General features: G+C 42.8%; 1 protein-coding gene across 2 annotated transcripts in view; it reads left to right on the forward strand.

The window, feature by feature from the left end:
* The window catches only part of DGKQ (diacylglycerol kinase theta), a 75,529-nt gene that overhangs the window by 15,105 nt on the left and 41,640 nt on the right, over positions 1-18,784 (forward strand). For both annotated transcript variants that reach the window (XM_038770496.1, XM_038770497.1), the window contains exons 2-7: positions 4,806-4,885; positions 6,135-6,234; positions 14,974-15,059; positions 15,433-15,558; positions 17,402-17,555; positions 18,674-18,742. In XM_038770496.1, coding sequence (XP_038626424.1) covers positions 4,806-4,885; positions 6,135-6,234; positions 14,974-15,059; positions 15,433-15,558; positions 17,402-17,555; positions 18,674-18,742 — 615 coding nt within the window. The remainder of the gene's footprint in view (positions 1-4,805; positions 4,886-6,134; positions 6,235-14,973; positions 15,060-15,432; positions 15,559-17,401; positions 17,556-18,673; positions 18,743-18,784) is intronic.

Below are 18,784 nucleotides of genomic sequence, written 5' to 3' on the forward strand. Positions count from 1 at the left end.
GCCCACTGTTGGGTAGGGACTGTCTCTGTATGTTGCCAATTTGTACTTCCCAAGCGCTTAGTACAGTGCTCTGCACATAGTAAGCGCTCAATAAATACGATTGATGATTATCTGATCTTGGCATAGCTGATTTGGTGTTTTCTTCCTACCTCTCCTCTGTTTTCCCTGCTGGTTTCTCTTCTACCTCTCATCCCCTTATCATGGAAGTCAGTTAATGGTCCTTGTTGGGCACTTACTGTGCTTTGGAGAATATAATAATCTCGCAAGATTTTCGGTGCTGGTTTCCTTGCTCTTCTCCTTCTACCTTCCATTTCTTGGGGAAACTTAGTTATTCACATGGCTTCAGATACTCTCTTTATGCTACTGTCTCACAAATCTACCTCTTGCCTGATCTCTACCCTACTAGCCCACCCTTAATCTCCTCTTGCCTCTAAGACATCTCCACACTGACGGTCCTGCTGGCACCTCAAAATCAACATGCCCCAAACTGAATTTATCTCCGCTTCTAAGCCTTCTCCTCATCTCACCTTCCTCCCTGTGACTGAACCCCAGAATCTTGGTGGTATCCTCAATTCACGTCATTCTGCTCTTATATTCAATCTCTGGCCAAACCCAGCCAATTTTACCTCAGAAACATTTTGTGCCTCCACCCCTTCCTCGGCACACTGATTCAAGTACTCATCAGTGCACGATCGGACTAGTTTATTGGCCTCCTTGCTGACCTGTCTCCAGCCTCCCTCTCCACTTGGGTTCTTATTCCAAGCTTCTGCCCGCATCATCTCCCTGAAACATTGCCCAGCCCACATCTCCCCTCTCTTCAAAATCCTTCAGGGGTCACCCATCTCCCCCAGTCTCAAGCAAAGACTCCTTACCAATTGGTTTTATGGCTCTCCACTGGCTCTCTTTGTCTTTACTTACCAGCTTTCATCACCCTTTACTCCCTTGCTGGCAGTCTTATTTCCTCCCAAGCCCACCTTTAGGCTGTACTCTGTTTTCATCATCCCCAGAGCCTGGAACTCTCTTCTCCCCATCTCGCTGTGCCAGATTGCAGTCCACTCAGGTGGAGACACCTTCAAAGTTCTCCTATAATCCCTCCCCATCCAATCAGCATCTCAATGCATATCAACCCTTCAGGTTTCTTGGACTCTTTTGTTAGAAAAATTTCCGTCATTAAGGAATAGTTTCCCATAAAAACATAATCTTGTCTGTGCTCCAGTAGATTGTGTTTTCCTCACAGTACAGTCAGGTCAATTATTCTGATTACCCTAATTAGTAGATATTTCTGTGTCTGTCTCTCCCATATGGGCAGGAAATGTGTTTTGTGCTGCTGCTGATCATCATCATCATAGTATTTGTTAAGTGCTTACTATGTGCCATGCTCAGTACTAACCACTGCACTAGGTGCAGAATAATCAGGTCCCACATGGGACTCTAAGCAGGAGAGAGACCAGGTATTGAATCCCCATTTTGCTGATAAGGTAATGGAGGCAGAGAGAAGTGACTTGCCCAAGATCACACAGCAGACAAGTGGCAGAGCTGGGATTAGAACCCGGGTCCTCTGACTCCCAGGACCCTGCTCTTTCCACTAGGCAACACTGCTTCTCGACATATCTCTCGAGCATTGCTCAGTGGAAAGAGCTCGGACTTGAGAATCAGAGGTCATGGGTTTGAATCCTGGCTCTGCCACTTGTCAGCTGTGTGACCTTGGGCAAGCCACTTAACTCCTCTGTGCCTCAGTTACTTCATCTTTAAAATGGGGATTAAGACTGTGAGCCCCACGTGGGACAACCTGATCACCTTGTATCCCCCCCAGCACTTAGAATAGTACTTCTACCGTTCTACTTCTAGCGCACATAGTAAGCGCTTAACAAATACAGTCATTATTATTCCAGTGCACCACACCCAGTAGGCCTTCAATCAATACTGTTACTAGTATTCAAGTCTCAACAGGTCAGTGGGGTAAGGAAAGGGATTGAAGCTAAGTTAAGGTTGAGTGATTGGATACTTTCACAGGAAGTGCAGCATCTTATGATTGTAAGGTCAAAGGTGGGTCCCAGATGGTGAGTAGTTGTAAGCTCTTCGTGGGCAGGGAACGTGTCTGCTAATTCTGTTGCATTGTACTCTCCCAAGTGCTTAGTACAGTGCTCTACACGTAGTAAGCATTCAGTGACTGTAAGCTCGTTGTGGTTGGGGAATGTGTCTGTTTATTATTATATTGTACTTACCCACACGCTTAGCACAGTGCTCTGCACAGAGTAAGCGCTCAATAAATACGATTGATTGAATGAATGAATGGATGAATAAATACCATTGAGTGATCGATTGAGTAGCTGATGTGGGGAAGAGTTAGAGGTTGCAGAACCAAGGCAAACAGGAAGGAGTGTCTGAAGAGTCATCACCATGACTGTGCATTATGAACTGTTGAGAATCAATGTGGCATAGTGGATAGAGCACGGACCTGGGTTCTAATCCAGGCTTTGCCACTTAGCTACTCTGTGACGTTGGGCAAGTCACTTTACTTCTCTGGGCCTCAGTTACCTCATCTGGAAAATGGGGGTTAAGACTGTGAGCCCCATGTGGGACAGGGATTGGATCCAACCCGATTAGCTTGTATCTACCCCAGCGCTTAGTACAGTACCTGGCACACAGTGAGCACTCAAAAAAACCCCCATACCTGTTTCAGTTGGATAACTGAAACGTTAAAGTGAGTTGTTATAGTTGGACAAGGCCGGTGACCATTTCAAAACAAATTTGCAAGTGCCATATGAATACTAGCCGTGAGAGAATGTTTCATTTTGAAGAGTGCTTCACAGTAATGATTTTTCTCAGTCTCTTTCTGAGTCAGCCTGGTCAAAACACTGGTGAAATTAAGTCATTTCATTGGAGAGAAAATCCATTTATTGTACTCAGGTTCTCTACTCTGCAGCACTGTTAATGAAGTGAGACCTTTACAGATTTAAATATAAGTTTGGGAGAATATTATGTACACATGCATGCAGATATATGCTTTTTTTGTAACTAGGCAAAGGTGATTGACACAATTGAGTAATACTGATTCATTTCAAAGTTATCTTTTTTCTCCCCTCTTAATGGCAGTAGATGATGGAAATACAATGAGCTTGACATTTTGAGAGAGTGCTACCTTCCTTTTAAAAAATTGGTGTAGTTAGTCACCTTATTATCAGTATAGAATGGCAGTTTTGAAATCTGAGGACTGCTGTTCTGTGTTAGTAGCCGATGGTGGGTCCACAATAGACAATGGAAATAATAGTGTGTGTCTTCTTTTGTCTTGTCATAAATCAAATCCCTGTTTTGAGTAAAACATTGAGGTGGTTTGGGACAATAGTATTTTTGTTGAGTACTGGTGTTCGTGTTTTTATGTTACTGTTCAAAAGTAATTGCTCTGTCAATGGAGTTTTCCATTTGTTATTGTCAGAGTTCCTTGGGATATGATTATGCTCTTAAAACTTAGAGATATTATTAGCTGTTTTGTTTGCATGATTGAATTAACTCTCTTTACTAATTAAATTCATTCAGGCTCTCGAAAATGTCATTCAATCTAGAATGGATTTGGGATGTTCACTTGGGTTTATTCTGATACCGAAGAATGTTCAACAACTGGAAACAGCTGTACATTTTATTGGTTTTATTTAATACAATAAACATGTTTTTGAGTGGGCACAACATCAGTGCCATTGGGTATGTTTGACTTGTACTTCCCAAGCGCTTAGTACAATGCTCTGCACACAGTAAACGCTAAATAAATACAACTGAATGAATGAATGAATGTTGAGCACTGCTGAGTCCCTACTTATTTTGAAACATTTGATTTTTGTCATCTTGGCTTCTGAAGTGTATTTGCATTTCCCTAAAATCTTGCAGGCTTGCTTGTTTTCTGCTAAAGGGATAACAAAAACCTGAAAAGCAGAAATGATATTTTTCAAATAGAAACTGCCATTTCCAAGTTTGCAGGGGTCGTATGGCCAAGTGAGGAAGCCTGGAACCCTACTCTTCTTTCACATTAAGCATACTCATCCTCATGATTGAGTCCAAACTCACTTTTGATCCTCTGACCCCCCAATCCTGCACACCAGTTCATTGGTGGGGGCCCCGGAATCAATAGATCAATGGTATTTATTAAGCGCTTATAGGGTGCAAAGTAGTGTACTAAGCACTTGGGAGAGTACAGTACAACAGAGTTGATATACCGGATCTCTGCCCTCAACAAGCTTACAGTCTAGAGGAAGAGGTGCCAACTGTTGACATTAATCCTACACTCACAGGCCCTTCTTGAAGTACATGGTATTGATTATTCTACCAAAGTGCTTGTGGTGTCTCCCATTCTTCTTCTCCCTTTTGAAGCAGCCTGGCCTAGTGGATAGAGCACAGGTCTGGGAGTCAGAAGGACCTGGGTTCTAATCCTGGATCTGCCACTTGTCTGCCGTGTGACCTTGGGCAAGTCACTTCACTTCTCTGTGCCTCAGTTACCTCATGTAAAGTAGGGATTAAGACTGTGAGCCCCATGTGGGACAGGGACTATCCAACCTGACAGCCTTGTATTTACCCTGGCGCTTAGTACAGTGCCTGGCCCATACTAAGTGCTTATCAGATACCATAAAAAAAATTAGTCTTAGGTTAAATAGGTAGCTAATGGTATCATCACCAACTTTTGGGGGTGAGTATTGCATATATTTCTGGGGCATTTTCCGTTTCTCTCTTTACCTGTGTCACCTGCTGCATATGGTACTATTGTATTTTGTTGGAGATACTGTAAGCCTGAATCAGAATTATTTTTATCTCCACAGTTTGCAATTTTATGTCTCATGAAAAGTGCCTCAAGCACGTGAAGATTCTGTGCTCGTGCATTGCACCCAGTCTTGTTAGGGTAAGTTTATTTCGTGCACTAGTAACTTTTTGTCAGAGTGGGGTGAATTTTAGTTTTCATTTTTTCTATGGGTTTCTTTTGGATGATGGGGAAATTAATTGTTTGGCCATTTTAATAGCTTACCATTAAATACGGCCATTAAAACTATCTTGATGGACAGGAACAGTTTTCTTCAAGGTGCACCAGCATATGGAGTTATGGATCACTGACAAGTGTTTAAAAATGATCGGACTCTACTAACCCTAAAGCAGACTCCGAGGGAGGGATGGGGGCCAGAGCTTTTTGAGACTTTTGGAGGTCAAGTTAAAATCTCAGGAAGTATCTCTGGTGAACTGCCTTCCTAGGGAAAATTCCAGATTGCCTCACATCCCCTGTAATATTTTATGTTTGTCATATATGATCTTATGTGTCATTTATGGGACAGGTGCTTATGACCTAGATTTGTATGTTTGTCCTCTTTCCACAATATATTTAAAGTTCCCCGAGGATGGGGATCCTCTCATTCAGTCACATCCTCCCTACGTTTGTTTTCTCGTCTGTAAGATAGGGATTAGATACCTACTCTCCCTACTTCTTAGCTAGTTAGCCCCATGCAGGACAGAAACAGTCAGTTCTAATGATCTTGAATCTACCCCATGATTTAACACAATGTTTGGCACCTGAGTTCTTAGTAAGTATCATAATGATCAATATTATAACTTACAGTTCCCCACAGAACCCGCTACCTTCCCTTCATGTTTTGAACATTCAGTAAGGGCTACTGACCATGACTGTCTACTTTCATGTTCTCCAGCAAGGCAATAAGACCTGTGGCTGCAACTTGCTTCTTCCCTGGTACCATATTACAAATTCTGACTATATCAAAATTTGACTCTTTGTTTCTTGAGAGCTAGCCTTTTTGGATGGTCTTTTTTTTGTTCCTTTTGTTTTTCATTTGAGAATTTAACTTTGTCTCTTTCTGATTCTTGGAAAAGTAATGTAGAGTTGGACTTAACAGGAAATTGGTTGGGTAAGGAATGCATTTAATTTTTTGATGGTAGAGGAAAGGCAGTAGGCCACTCAGTACCATCTGAAACAAATGCTGCCACTAATTGGTCTCCATTCCAGGTGGTCCCACAAAGATTAGTGGGCTTTTTTTTTTTTTTTTTTGTGTGTGTGTGTGTGTGTGTGTATATATATATATCTGCTAGGATATGCATTTTGTAAATGAGCTTCATTTAAAGACCTGTGGCTTGTATTGCATTGATAGGTTCCAGTTGCCCATTGCTTTGGACCTCCTGGACATTACAAGAAGAAATTCTGCATTGTTTGCAGGAAGCAGTTAGAGAGCCCTGCATTCCGTTGCGAAGGTAACTTAAAATTAGTAATATATTTTTTACTGGTAAAGAATAACTTGCTCACTTTGATTCCTACAACATGAATGATTGAACATCCAGGTCAGAGGACCTGGCTTCTAATCCTGGCCCGGTCACTTATCTGTGGTGTGACCGCGGGCAAGTCACTTAACTTCTCAGTGCCTCAGTTTCCTCATCTATAGAATGGGCATTAAATCCCACTCCCTCCTACTTAGACTGTAAGGCCCATGTGGGACAGGGACTGTGTCCAACCCGATTATCTTGTGTCTACCCCACAACTTAGAACAGTGATTGACACATTGTAAGCACTTAACAAGTACTGTAATAATTATTATTAATTTTATTATTATTTAATGAACTTGAGACCATCGTGTTGGTGACAGGTTGCTCAGGTACTAAAAGTGCCTAAAAATAGGGGCCTGTCTGGGCGGTTACCTGAGTGGATGTGAGTTGTCTTGCATTGCCAAGTTAGTCACCGCTAATCTTGGAGAGATGACTGGGGCTGCCACCATCTTATCTGACCAGATCTGCAGATTTATGATTCCAGAGAACTCCAGAGTAGGACTAGCCCCAGCCTAGGAATATTTTTAGCAGCTCCTTCTTCATCCAAGAGGAGTGCAGAATGGGGGAGAGGGGGTGGAAGATGGAAGATAGACTGACAAAACCGTCAGCAGCAGCATGACCTAGTGGATAGAGCAAGGTCCTGGGAGTCAGAAGGACCTGGGTTCTAATCCCGGCTCTGCCACTTACCTGCTGTGTGACCTTTGGCAAGTCTTTTCATGGCAGGGAATGTGTCTGTATATTCTTATATTGTATGTTCCCAAGCACCTAGTACAGTCCTCTGCACACATTAAGCACTTAATAAATACGATTGACTGACTCATTTCTCTCATCTGTAAAATGGGAATTAAGACTGTGAGCCCCATGTGGGACCTGGGCTGTGCCCAACCTGATTAGCTTGTATCTACCCCAGTGCTTAGTACAGTGCCTGGCACATGGTAGGCACTTAACAAATACCATAAAAAAAGTGGACAACTCTCCTCCCTCTTCTCTCCCTGAATGGGCATCCTGGGCAGGAGCCAGAGTACTGGGATGCGAAAGGGTTGTTGAACGCAGATGGAAGTGCTGAGAGTTTCTTATCCCTTGGCCTCTTGGACTTTGAAATGCCTTCCCTGGCTACACTTGTTTTAAGGCATAACCTGGACTGCTGCAATGCAGGTTTTCAAACTGGAGCCATTTAGGTCACTTGGAGAGGTAGGACTGGGATCTACAAGGGTTTTGAGGGTTTTGGCACTTGTTTAGGAGGTACAGGCCTATTGACTCACATTCCTGGAAAAACCTCGTGGTTTGGAGTATTCATGATGAGGGAATTTTATTAAAGAAATGAGATAAAACTCTTGTTTGGGTGGAGTAGGGTGTTATCAGTTAGGTGTGGAGGGCCTTAAAGTTTAAGATTACCCCTGTCAGCTCAGGCCAAGTTCCCTTTCTTTGTGTAACTATAGCCACCTGTAAGTTTTCAGGTCATTTCAGCTCTGTTCCATGGCAGAGTGAATGAGCTGCCCCAGTTTCTCTCCTAATAATAATTGTGGTATTTGTGCAGTGCTTACTATGTGCCAGGCACTGTACTAAGCGCTGGGGTGGATGCAAACAAATCGGATTGGACCCGATCCCTGTCCCACGTGGCGCTCACAGTCTTAATTCCCATTTTACAGATGAGGTAACTGAGGCCCAGAGAAGTGAAGTGACTTGCCCAAGGCCACACAGCGGACAGGTGGCAGAGCTGTGATTAGAACCCATGACCTTCTGATTCCCAGGCCTGTGCTTCCCCCACACAGTCAAATGCTTTTTTTGGACAGGAAGTTTTATTCTCTATTCAGATCGGTGACTTCACTATTCTGCCCATCACCTGGCTTTTTTACGTATTCAATTCTAAAGTTGATTTCAAAGCATTTTACTAGATAGCCCATTAAAACTTTCTGATCACTCCTTCTCAGTCTCTCAGACAGTGGGAACCTCTCAAGGCTTAGCTCATCTACACCCACTCCCATGGAGAACTCATGTGCTCCCACAGCTTTAACTACCATCTTCTACCAGAGGTCTGTCCAGACTAAGCCCTTATTTTCCCTACTCCCTCTCCCTTTTGCATCACCTATGCATTTGGATCTGTACCCTCTAAGCACTTGCTGTCCTGCCCTGCCATTTCCCCTACCTGTAACTTATTTTAATGTCTGCCTCTCCCTCTAGACTCTAAGCCGCTTGTGGGCAGGGAATGTGTCTTTCAACTCTGTTTTACTCTCCCAAGCTCTGCACACAGTAAGTGCTCAATACCGTTGATTGATTGAGTAAAACCTGAAGAGAGTTAGAATAAAAGAGATCGCCATGGAGCACAGAGCAGCTAAATTTCATTCTTCATTTAAGCTTAAAAATACCTTTCCAAGATTGACTCCCTAGCCTAAACTAACAACTGTATCAACTCCTCTCTGACCTCATGGCTGTCTTTGACACGCCTCAAAATTCATTATTCATTCAATCATATTTATTGAGTGCTTATTGTGTGCAGAGCACTGTACTAAGCGCTTGGGAAGTACAAGTTGGCAACATATAGAGACAATCCCTACCCAACAACGGGCTCACAGTTTAGAAGTGGAAGGCAGACAACAAAACAAAACATGTGGACAGGTGTCACGTCATGAGAATAAACAGAAGTAAAACTAGATGCACGTCATTAACAAAATAAATAGAATAGTAAATATGTACAAGTAAAATAGAGTAATAAATCTGTACAAACATATATCCCAGACCCTGATTTGCAACTACGGCTCTCATTTGATTTTTCTCTTACCTCTGTGACCACTCCTCAGTTTCATTCACTTGCCCCTCTTCCCCTCCCTGCCATCCCCTAAGTGGCGGTGCCCTTGGGTCTGCTACGTCTTCTCACTTTGCGCTCATTCTCTTGGGGAGCTCATCTCCTCACATGACTTCAACAACCTCACTTTTGTGGACGCCTCCCAAATCTCCTTCTTGAGTCCTGGCCTCTCGCCAGCTCTTCAATCTCATATTTCCTTCTGGCTCCAGGACATCTCCACTTGGATGTCGCGCTGGCGCCTCAAACTCAACGTGTCTAAAACAGAACATCTCATCTTCCCAACTAAATTCACTCCTCTTGACTCTTATTTCTGCTGAGAACACTATCATCCTTTTTGTTCCAAGAGCCTGCCATTGTGGTGATATCCTTTACTCATTGTTTTTCAGCTTTCATATTGTTAGCTGCTATTTTTTATGGTATTTGTTAAGCGCTTACTATGTTTCAGGCATTCTACTATGCGCTTGAGTAGGTACAAGCTAATCAGGTTGGACAGAGTTGTTCCATATGGGGCTCACAGTCTTAATCCCCATTTTAAAGGTGAAGTAACTGAGGCCCAGAGAAGTGAAGTGATTTGCCCAAGGTCACACAGCGGACATGTGGCAGAGCTGGGATTAGAACCCAGGTCCTTTTGACTCCCAGGCCTGTGCTGTGTCCACTAGGCCATGTTGCTTCTCTGTTCACCATTAAATCCTGTTCATTCTTCCTCCACAACATTTCCCAGATCCATCCCTTCCTCTTCACCCAAATGGCCACCACACTGGTTCAAACTTTCATCATAACATGGTTGGACTACTATATCCATCTACTTGCCTTCAGCCTCTTTCTTCCAGTCTGTACTATGGGTAACTGCCTGGATCATCTCTCTGAAACATTGCTAAGTATGTGTCTCCCCCACGCCTCAGGAACCTCTAATGACTACGCAGTTCCATCCACATGAAGCTGAAACTCCTCACCATTAAGTTCAAGTTTTTCCACTAGCTCTCTCCATCTTACTTTTTGTCTGTTTTCATCTCAGTCAAATCAATGTTGTTTATTGAGCGCATGCTGTGTGCAGAGCACTGTCCTAAGCACTTGGGACAGTATAGTACAACAGAGTTGGTAGGCATGTTCCCTGCCCACAAGGAGCTTACTTAAACTGTGAGCTCCATGGAGGACAGGGACTGTCCAGCCTAATTAATTTGTTTCTATCTCAGCACTTAGAACAGTGTTTGACACACAGTAAGTGCTTAATGAATACCATAAGAAAGGGATATTACAGTCTAGAGGGGGAGACAGACATTACTATAAATAATTTCCCATTTTCTAGTTCACACTCTTTGCTCTTCCCAAGCTCACCGTCTAGCTGTGCCTCACAATGGACTCTTCCTCCGCTGACCCCTTGGTACATGCCATTTTTCTGGTCTGAAACTGTCTTTCCTCTCCCCCTCCTCCCCAAATTTGCCAGGCCAAAAATCTTCTCCAGGTCCTCCTTAAGATCTCACCTCTTCCAAGAGCCTTTCCCCGATCAACTTCCAAAACCCATATCATATCAACCCAATTGATACCCTTACCACTTATGTCTTTATACCCTTCCTCAGCAGGCAAGTATATAATTTTATTCAGTTGAAAAGTAGCTTATTTATTCTGATATTTCACCCTGACCAATTTATACCACTACCTGTCATATACTTGTTCTTCCCTCTGTTGCTTTAGGAATAACTTTTGTCTGTCTCCCCCACATTAATTTGAAAGCTCCTTCAAGTCAGGGAAGCCTGGTTTGCTTTGGTTGTACTCTCACACTTAGCATTCTGCATTCAGGGACTCTGAATAGCTCTCTGCATTCTGGGACTCTGTAAATACCCTTGAGTCTCAAGGACTTGGATTCTAATCTCCACTCCACCATTTGTCTGCTGTGTGACTTGGGGCAAGAAACTCAACTTCTCTGTGCCTTAGTTACCTCATCTGTAAAATGGGGATTAGCACTGTGAGCCCCATTTGGGACAGGGACTGTGTCTGACTCTATTTGTATCCACCTTAGTGCTTAATATTGTGCCTGGCACATGGTAAGCCCTTAACAAGAACCGCAATTATCATAGACTGCACTAACAAAGGCAGGAATCCAGAATATCAGTCTAACGCCTCACTCGTTAAACAGAATTTTTCCCAAGTCCTGGACAGCCTCCCCAACATCTTCAACCGCTCTATACCAAGTACCAAATGTACTTGAATGAATATTTGTTTCCAGTGCAAATTGCTAGAACTCCGGGACCTGGCTGGCTGGAGATTACTGCAGTGAAAGAAGTGAGACTAAACAAAGTAACCTGACTTTGCCATCCTCCCAGCCAACCGGGGCATTCCATGATCCGTGTCGGGTTTCTCTCTTTCCCCTGCAGCCTACCACAGTGATCTTCTGACCAGCTATGAGGGGCTTACCGTCTGGGCACAATTGGTTGGCTTTGCTCGAAGCCCCGTTTTTCCTACCGTGGTGGTCTCTGGCTAGAATAGGTGAAGAATGCCGCAGGGGGATCTGCCTAATTCTATTAGTATGAAAATCCTTTATAATGAAAGGATTTGGGCATCCTGGTACATTTCATTAAAACGGGATTTTATCAGTACTGAAGAACCTTTCTTTCCCTTTTAAGTTGAGTTCTGAATATCTTCTTTGATTCCTCCCCTCTTCCTCCATCCTCTTTTGCAACCTGGAACATTCTCCACCAGCTAAAAACACTGTCCTCCTATCTTTCGTCTCCTCCTTCGTCCTGATGACTTTTCGCTACTTGTTCTGGGTCAGTGTGTACTCTAACAAAATTACTTCTTTCAAACCTCCCATTTCCTAATTTCATCTGTTTTGGCTTTCCTTCTTCTTGTGCCTGTCTCTTAGCAGTTTCATAGAGGATGGGGAGAATACAGGATTGGAGGTGAAAACCTAAATCAATCATTCAAGGTCACTCTCCCTTCCCTGCCCCAAAATAACCTCTGTAAAGAATGCTTGGTAGGGTTTCAAAAAAGCTCCTGTGTTTTGTGGAGTTTGCTGATTGGAAAGCAACTGAATGATCCAGTGAAATCAGAAGATAAGGTGGCTGTTGCATCGATCATGTGAGGCTGTTTACATACAGAAATCACATACTGGATAAAATCCTGAATAATAATTACAAGTTGCTGTGAGTGATAAACATCACAGAAAGGTTTCCAGTATTACTGAACACTCAATTGGAATGTTAGATAAAGAGTGTGGGCCTAGAAGCAGTGTGGCCTAGTGGAAAGAGCACAGCACTGAGAGTCCAGAGATTTAGGGTTTAATGCTGGTTCAACTGCTTGCCTGTAATGTGATCTTGGGAAAGTCATTTAACTTCTGTGCCTCAGTTTTCCTCATCTGTAAAATGGGGATGAAATACTTAGTTTCCCTCTCAGGCTGTGAGACCCATGTTGTGGATCAGGGACTGTGTCTGACTTGATTTTACTGTAGCTACCCCAGTGTTCAGCACAGTGTTTGGCACATAGTAAGTGCTTAACAAATATCACAATTATTGTTATTATTATTACTATGGGCATTACATTTTGAGGGAGAATGATTTGGTGAACATTTGTATGTTACTGTGAAAAAGTCAAACTACTACAGACACTTTCCCCAAAGTTTTTCAAAATAGGAAACTCTTATCTAAATAGATGCAATTTTCGAGTATTCAGGGACTGATTATCCAGAGCCTTATTTTCTTCTCTCTTCTTCTTTGGGCATGTATGTCAATGAATTTGGCAGAGAAATAGGCAAATGTTGGACATCATAGAAGCACTAATGAATGACATAGAGACCTCAATGAATGGCATCATAGAGACAAATAAGAACCTTGCCATCAGTGGTATTTATTGAGCGCTTACTATGTGCAGAGTACTGTAGTAAGTGCTTGAGAGCACAACACACATTATAGCTGAGTCAACTATGTATAATTGTCCTTAGTCTTCAGAAATGACATTGAGCTCTAGCTGCAGTATGCCTGAAATGGTCAGTGTGGAATTGATGGCCCTGACCACACTGGGTACACACAACGACTGTCTTGTGCAGCCAGTGCCTGGCTCTAACTCTCGGGATCCTCTTAAACCTTCTGCGAGAAAAGTCACCCTTTTCTTGATTGCATTACACCATGCCTGTCTAACTGCTGTAGCAGCTCTCGCCACTACAATTTAGCACCACGGAGAAAAACAAAGAGAAAGTAAGTGACTGCAGTTCTGGAAAAGTCCTGATGAGGCCAGGAAAAGTGAGAGATGCGAAGTATTTTTGTTTTGTGAACTAAGCCGATGTTCGTTGAGCCCTGGCCATGACTTGAACCCGTTGCTGGCTTTAGCATCGGAGCCACTTGATACCTACCTTTGAACCTGCTCTAGCCTAGCCTAATCTCCTCTGGACTAGACAGATGGATTCACAATGTATCCAAAACTCATATTAAACTACATTTAAGCTTCAGCGGATGTAGTTATCTAGTTAGATTTGCCCTTCTGTACCAGCCCCTTCACTGGTCTTCTGACACCAGTCTCTCCCTTCTCCAGTCCCACTTCACTTTGATGCCCAAGTCATTTTTGTAAAACATTGTCCTTTCTACTCTTCAAAAACTTTCAGTAATTACCCATTGCTCTGTGCAGCAAGCAGAAACTCCTGACCATTGGTTTTAAGGCACTCAGCCAGCTCTCCCCCTTCTCTCTCCCTCATTTCTCACTACACTCTAGCTCACACGTATCCTTCCTCTCAAGCTAGCCTCTTCACTGTGCCTCATTCTAATCTCTCCCAGGCTGACTTCTTGCCCCCTCCCTTCTTCCCAGCCGCAGAAGACTAGATTGTAAGCTCGTTGTGGGTAGGGAATGTCTGTTTATTGTTATCGTACTCTCCCACGAACTTAGTACAGTGCTCTGCACACAGTAAGTGCTCAATAAATATGATTGACTGACTGACTGAAGCTCCCCACCCTCCATTCCTTCAAATCCAACAGATGACTCCTTTGCCCATCTTCAAATCCCTCCCGAAATCACATCTCCCACAAGGCCTTCTTGGATTAATTTTTGTCCTCAGATCATAGTCCCCCAAGTTCCACATCAGGACTTCTGTCCCAAGTGCGCACTTAAGCACTTACACTCACGTGTAATACTTCTGTGCCTATGAACTTATCCTACATATCGATTTCTCCTTTTTCTTCTATCTATAAATTGTTTTGGGTGTGTTTTTGTCCTAGCCTATGAGCTCCTCCTAGCCTATGAGCTTCTTGATGGCAGGGAGCATGTCTTCTAACTCTGTTATTCTCAATCAATCAATCAGTGGTATTTATTTGAGCACTTACTGTGTGCAGAGCACTGTACTAAGCTCTTGGGAAAGTACAGTACAACAGAGTTGGTAGACACATTCCCTGCCCACAGCGAACTTCTGATCTAGAGATGAGCTTCTAGTCTAGAATATTCTAGTCTAGAATGTTTAGTGCATTGTTCTGCATAGTCAATGCTCATTAAATCTGATGGTTATCGATATAATTGCATCCATTATGTACATATAACTTTGTATATGAAATATATGTATAATGATGGCATTTATTAAGCACTTACTATGTGCAAAGCACTGTTCTAAGCGCTGGGGAGAATACAGGGTGATCAGGTTGTCCCATGGGGGGCTCACAGTCTTTAATCCCTATTTTACAGATGAGGTAACTGAAGCACAGAGAAGTTAAATGACTTGCCCAAAGTCACACAGCCGACAATTGGCGGAGCTGGGATTTGAACCCATGACCTCTGACTACAAAGCCTGTGCTCTTTCCACTGAGCCACGCTGCTTCTCTATGTATACATAGACTCGAGATGTAAATGGGATGAAGAATAAACTCTTGGATTCAAACATTCCTTTTTCTGTTTAGTGTGTGAACTACATGTGCATGCAGAGTGTGCCCCGTTTGCTTGCAGTGACTGCCGACAGTGTCATCAAGATGGGCAACAGGATCATGTAAGTTTCCATGAGTGCCTATCAAAAAGCTACCAAGGAAAGTGTTTCCGTGGGAGTAGCACTTTGAGCTTTCTACTCTGTAATGCAACAGTTTTGCATCCCTGAAACGATTGAAGGCCATTACCTCATCAATCATACTTTTTCTACAAGCGCTTAGTAAAGTGCTCAGCACATAATAAGTGCTCTCAGTAAATTCAGTTGTCTGATTCTACAAGGTTCTCTACCATTCACTTGGATGCCAGGTGAACCTACCTTAACATAAGTAGCTTTGTTTTAAGGATGATAAAGCTACAAGGTGCTAATTTTTATTTTTGCTAATCCATGTGTTCTTGGGGGTGGGGGTAATCCTTGTTTTTTTGTTTGCTTTTCCTAGGACACCTACCATCATCACTGGAGGGAGGGGAATCTTTCTTCGAATGCACGCTGTGAGGTGTGCAGGAAAACCTGTGGTTCTTCTGAAGTGCTTTCTGGCATGAGGTGTGAGTGGTGTGGCATTATGGTAGGTGGCATTCCTTGGGCATCCCTGGTTATAAGAGTTGGGTATACAATAGGGGAGGGTGGTTTAAACAACAGCAGTGTGGTCTAGTGGATAGAGCCCGGGCCTGGGAGCCAGGAGGACCTGGGTTCTAGTTCCGGCTCTGTCACTTGTCTGCTCTTTGACCTTGGGCAAGTCACTTCACTTCTCTGGGCCTCAGTTTCCTCAATTGTAAAATGGGGATTAAGACTGTGAGCCCCAGATAGGACATGGACTGTGTCCAACCTGATTAGCTTGTATCCACCACAGCACTTAGAACAATGCCTGGCACATAGTAAGCACCTAACAAATACCATACCCCCCCCCGCCCCTCCCAAAAAAAGACCCAAAAAACTTTTTACAGCTTTTGGCTTTTTATAAGAGGGAGCTGTTCTAATTACATAATCTGTTGTAGTGTACCTAGAGTTTTGGAGAAAACGTAAAGATAGAGTCCTTAATCAGGGGCTAAATTTGGGTTTTCAGGTACTTTCTGACATAGTGGTTCTATCCCAGAGGTGTAAGTTTTCTTGGCAATATATTTTTAGTGGAAGGATTCTTCTTTGAGGAATGGGTGTTTCAAAGACTTCATAGAAATGAACTGTCATATTAAAGGAGGAGGTAGCTTAGTGATGGATTGCTTGCCAATTGACACTATTCAAGTGCCCTCTGGAAACACCGTAATTGAAAAGCTAACCCCTTTTCCTTGGGTGAGTTGCAATCTAATGGGAAGGAAGTATGGACAGCACAGATGCACAAACATAAAAAGAAACAGAAGACAAGGGGCAGAAGCATTAGAACATATAAAAGATTCATATAAACATAAAGGAGAGACACACTTATCGGCGATAGACATAATTAGGACCCAACAAATGTTGGCTTAGTTTATCAGACTCATAAGTATCTCTGGTTAGCTGCTTTTTGACTTGGCTTGTGTGAGGTTTTTGGGGGGGTTAGCGTTTTTGATTGGTATCTCATCTCAATACCTTTGTGCCTCCTGGCTGTTTTTTCCTCATTACAAGTAGAATTTTGCACTGATCAACCTCTACTTTTTACTCACTGGTGAATAGAATAGGGTGATTGTTGAGCTCTGAAAAGATTTCCTGGAGACGGTAGATCTGGGGACCAGTGAGGTCAAGTGGATTTCCCCCTTGCATTTGGATTTGCGCTCATAATTCACCCCTCCCTCAGAACTTATGTACGTATCCATACTTTATAGTAATGTCTGTCTCCTCCTTTAGACTGTAACTTGTGGGCAGGAAATATGTCTACCAACTCTTTTGAATTGTACTATTCCAAGTGCATAGTACAGTGCTCTGGACCCAATAAGCCCTCAATAAATAAGATTGATTGATTGGAGAGAGCATTATCCTTCCAGTCAAGAAGCCTAGCTTCTAGTTTCAGCTCTGCATTCTCGAGCAAGTCACTTAGGTTCTCTGTGCCTCAGCTTCCTCACCTCTAAAATGGGAATAAATAGTATCTGCTCTCCCTATCTCACAGAGATGTTGGGAGGATGAAATGAGATAACTGATGAGAATGTGCTTTGGCAACATAAAAACACTGCACAGGTTCCAGATTAGTAGTAATGCTATGAGTTTTGAAGGAAGGGTTTGGTGAAAAAAACAGGGCAGGGTTGGTAGGGAGTGGGGAGGAAAAGAGCATATAAAAAAAATATCAAACCACCTCCTTTCAGGTTGAAGAGAAAGTCCATCCCAGCCCAGGGGCCCAAGCTGGTTGTCATCTCCAACTGTCATACCTGGGGTGATGTTTCTTTATAAGATTTGAAATAAATCAATTTTGTTCATAGTTTGTGGTGTGTCTTTGGTTGTAGGCACATGCTGCTTGCTATGTCACTGTGACACCAGAATGTACTTTTGGAAGACTCAGGAACATGATTCTTCCTCCAAATTGTGTGCGTTTATATTCTCGCAATTTCAGCAAAATGCACTGTTTCCGGATATCAGAGAATCTGCAGGCTGAGCCAGGTAAAGATGTTAATCCCAATTCTATTCCTCAACCACGCACTGCGTCTGTTCCCTTTTCTGGCAAATGGCAGTTCTAGAAAGAGAGAAGGGGGAGGGCATGGAACACATTTGGGAGTAGACGGCTCCAGATGAAGGAAGAGAAGCCGTGGTGGCCTGATAAAGATGCTTGAAGTGGAGGACCCTACCACAGGTAGTGGGTAGTTGTTGGGAATTATGACAAGAGTCAAAGAGAAGACCACCTTGGTGGATTGACTGGGAGAGGAATGGTCCTGGAGATGGAGGTTGCAGTAGTCCAGGTGAGAGATGATCAGAATCTGGGAGAAAGTGAGTTTGGGAAATGTATGAAAGAAAAATCTGCTACAAGATTTGGCATAAGACCTGCTGTGCAGAGAGAAGGGAGTAAGAAATTCTTCTGAGACCCTGTGCCTGGCTGAGTGGAGGGATGAGTGATAGGGTGACCTTGCCCCATGTGATGGGAAAGCATTTGGTCTAATTACATCTAACTGTAGTTTATATTAATGTCTGTCTCCCCCCCCTGGACCGTAAGCTGGTTGTGGACAGGGAATGTGTATCACCTCTGTTATAGTGTAGTCTCCCAAGCACTCAGTACAGAGCTCTGCATACAGAAAGTGCTCAGTAAATACGATTGATTAATTGCGTTACTGTTGTCCTGGAGACCTAAACCCGTTTTTGGTTTGTTGCAATTTGAATTAATCAAGTTTTGCACTATTGTAGCTATATTTGTAGTTCTTTTTGGAAAATGTAGCTCACCTATAATTCAAACTGTTCTATGAATTCAAGTATCTTAGAGTGGAGTAAAAAATTATAAGGAGGGATTTCATGTGAATGCTAGGTTTATTAAACAGTATGGAGGTGTATTGAAATCATGAATTTCAATAGATTTATGAAATGTAGCTATGTTAACGTCAGCACTCTGAATGGTAACTCATTCTTTGGTGTGACTTTCTTTAAAGTTTGATTTTTCCCAAATTTACGGTACTGGTGTGAGTAGAGCAGAAAGTACTATTTTTGACAGAGTAATATGGAAACCAACACAAATAAAATGTTTAAGCAGTTTCAATTAAATGGAAACTCTCCTCCATTTCTCCTTTTTACAGATGATGATGATGATATTGATGGCTCCTCACCAAGCTGGTTGAAAGATGCCCAGATTTCAACAGATTCTAGTAAGGAGAATATTGTTAAAGGAAAAAATAGCTCATTCATTG

Source organism: Tachyglossus aculeatus, chromosome X3, assembly GCF_015852505.1.
Source record: "Tachyglossus aculeatus isolate mTacAcu1 chromosome X3, mTacAcu1.pri, whole genome shotgun sequence".
Lineage (NCBI taxonomy): Eukaryota > Metazoa > Chordata > Mammalia > Monotremata > Tachyglossidae > Tachyglossus > Tachyglossus aculeatus.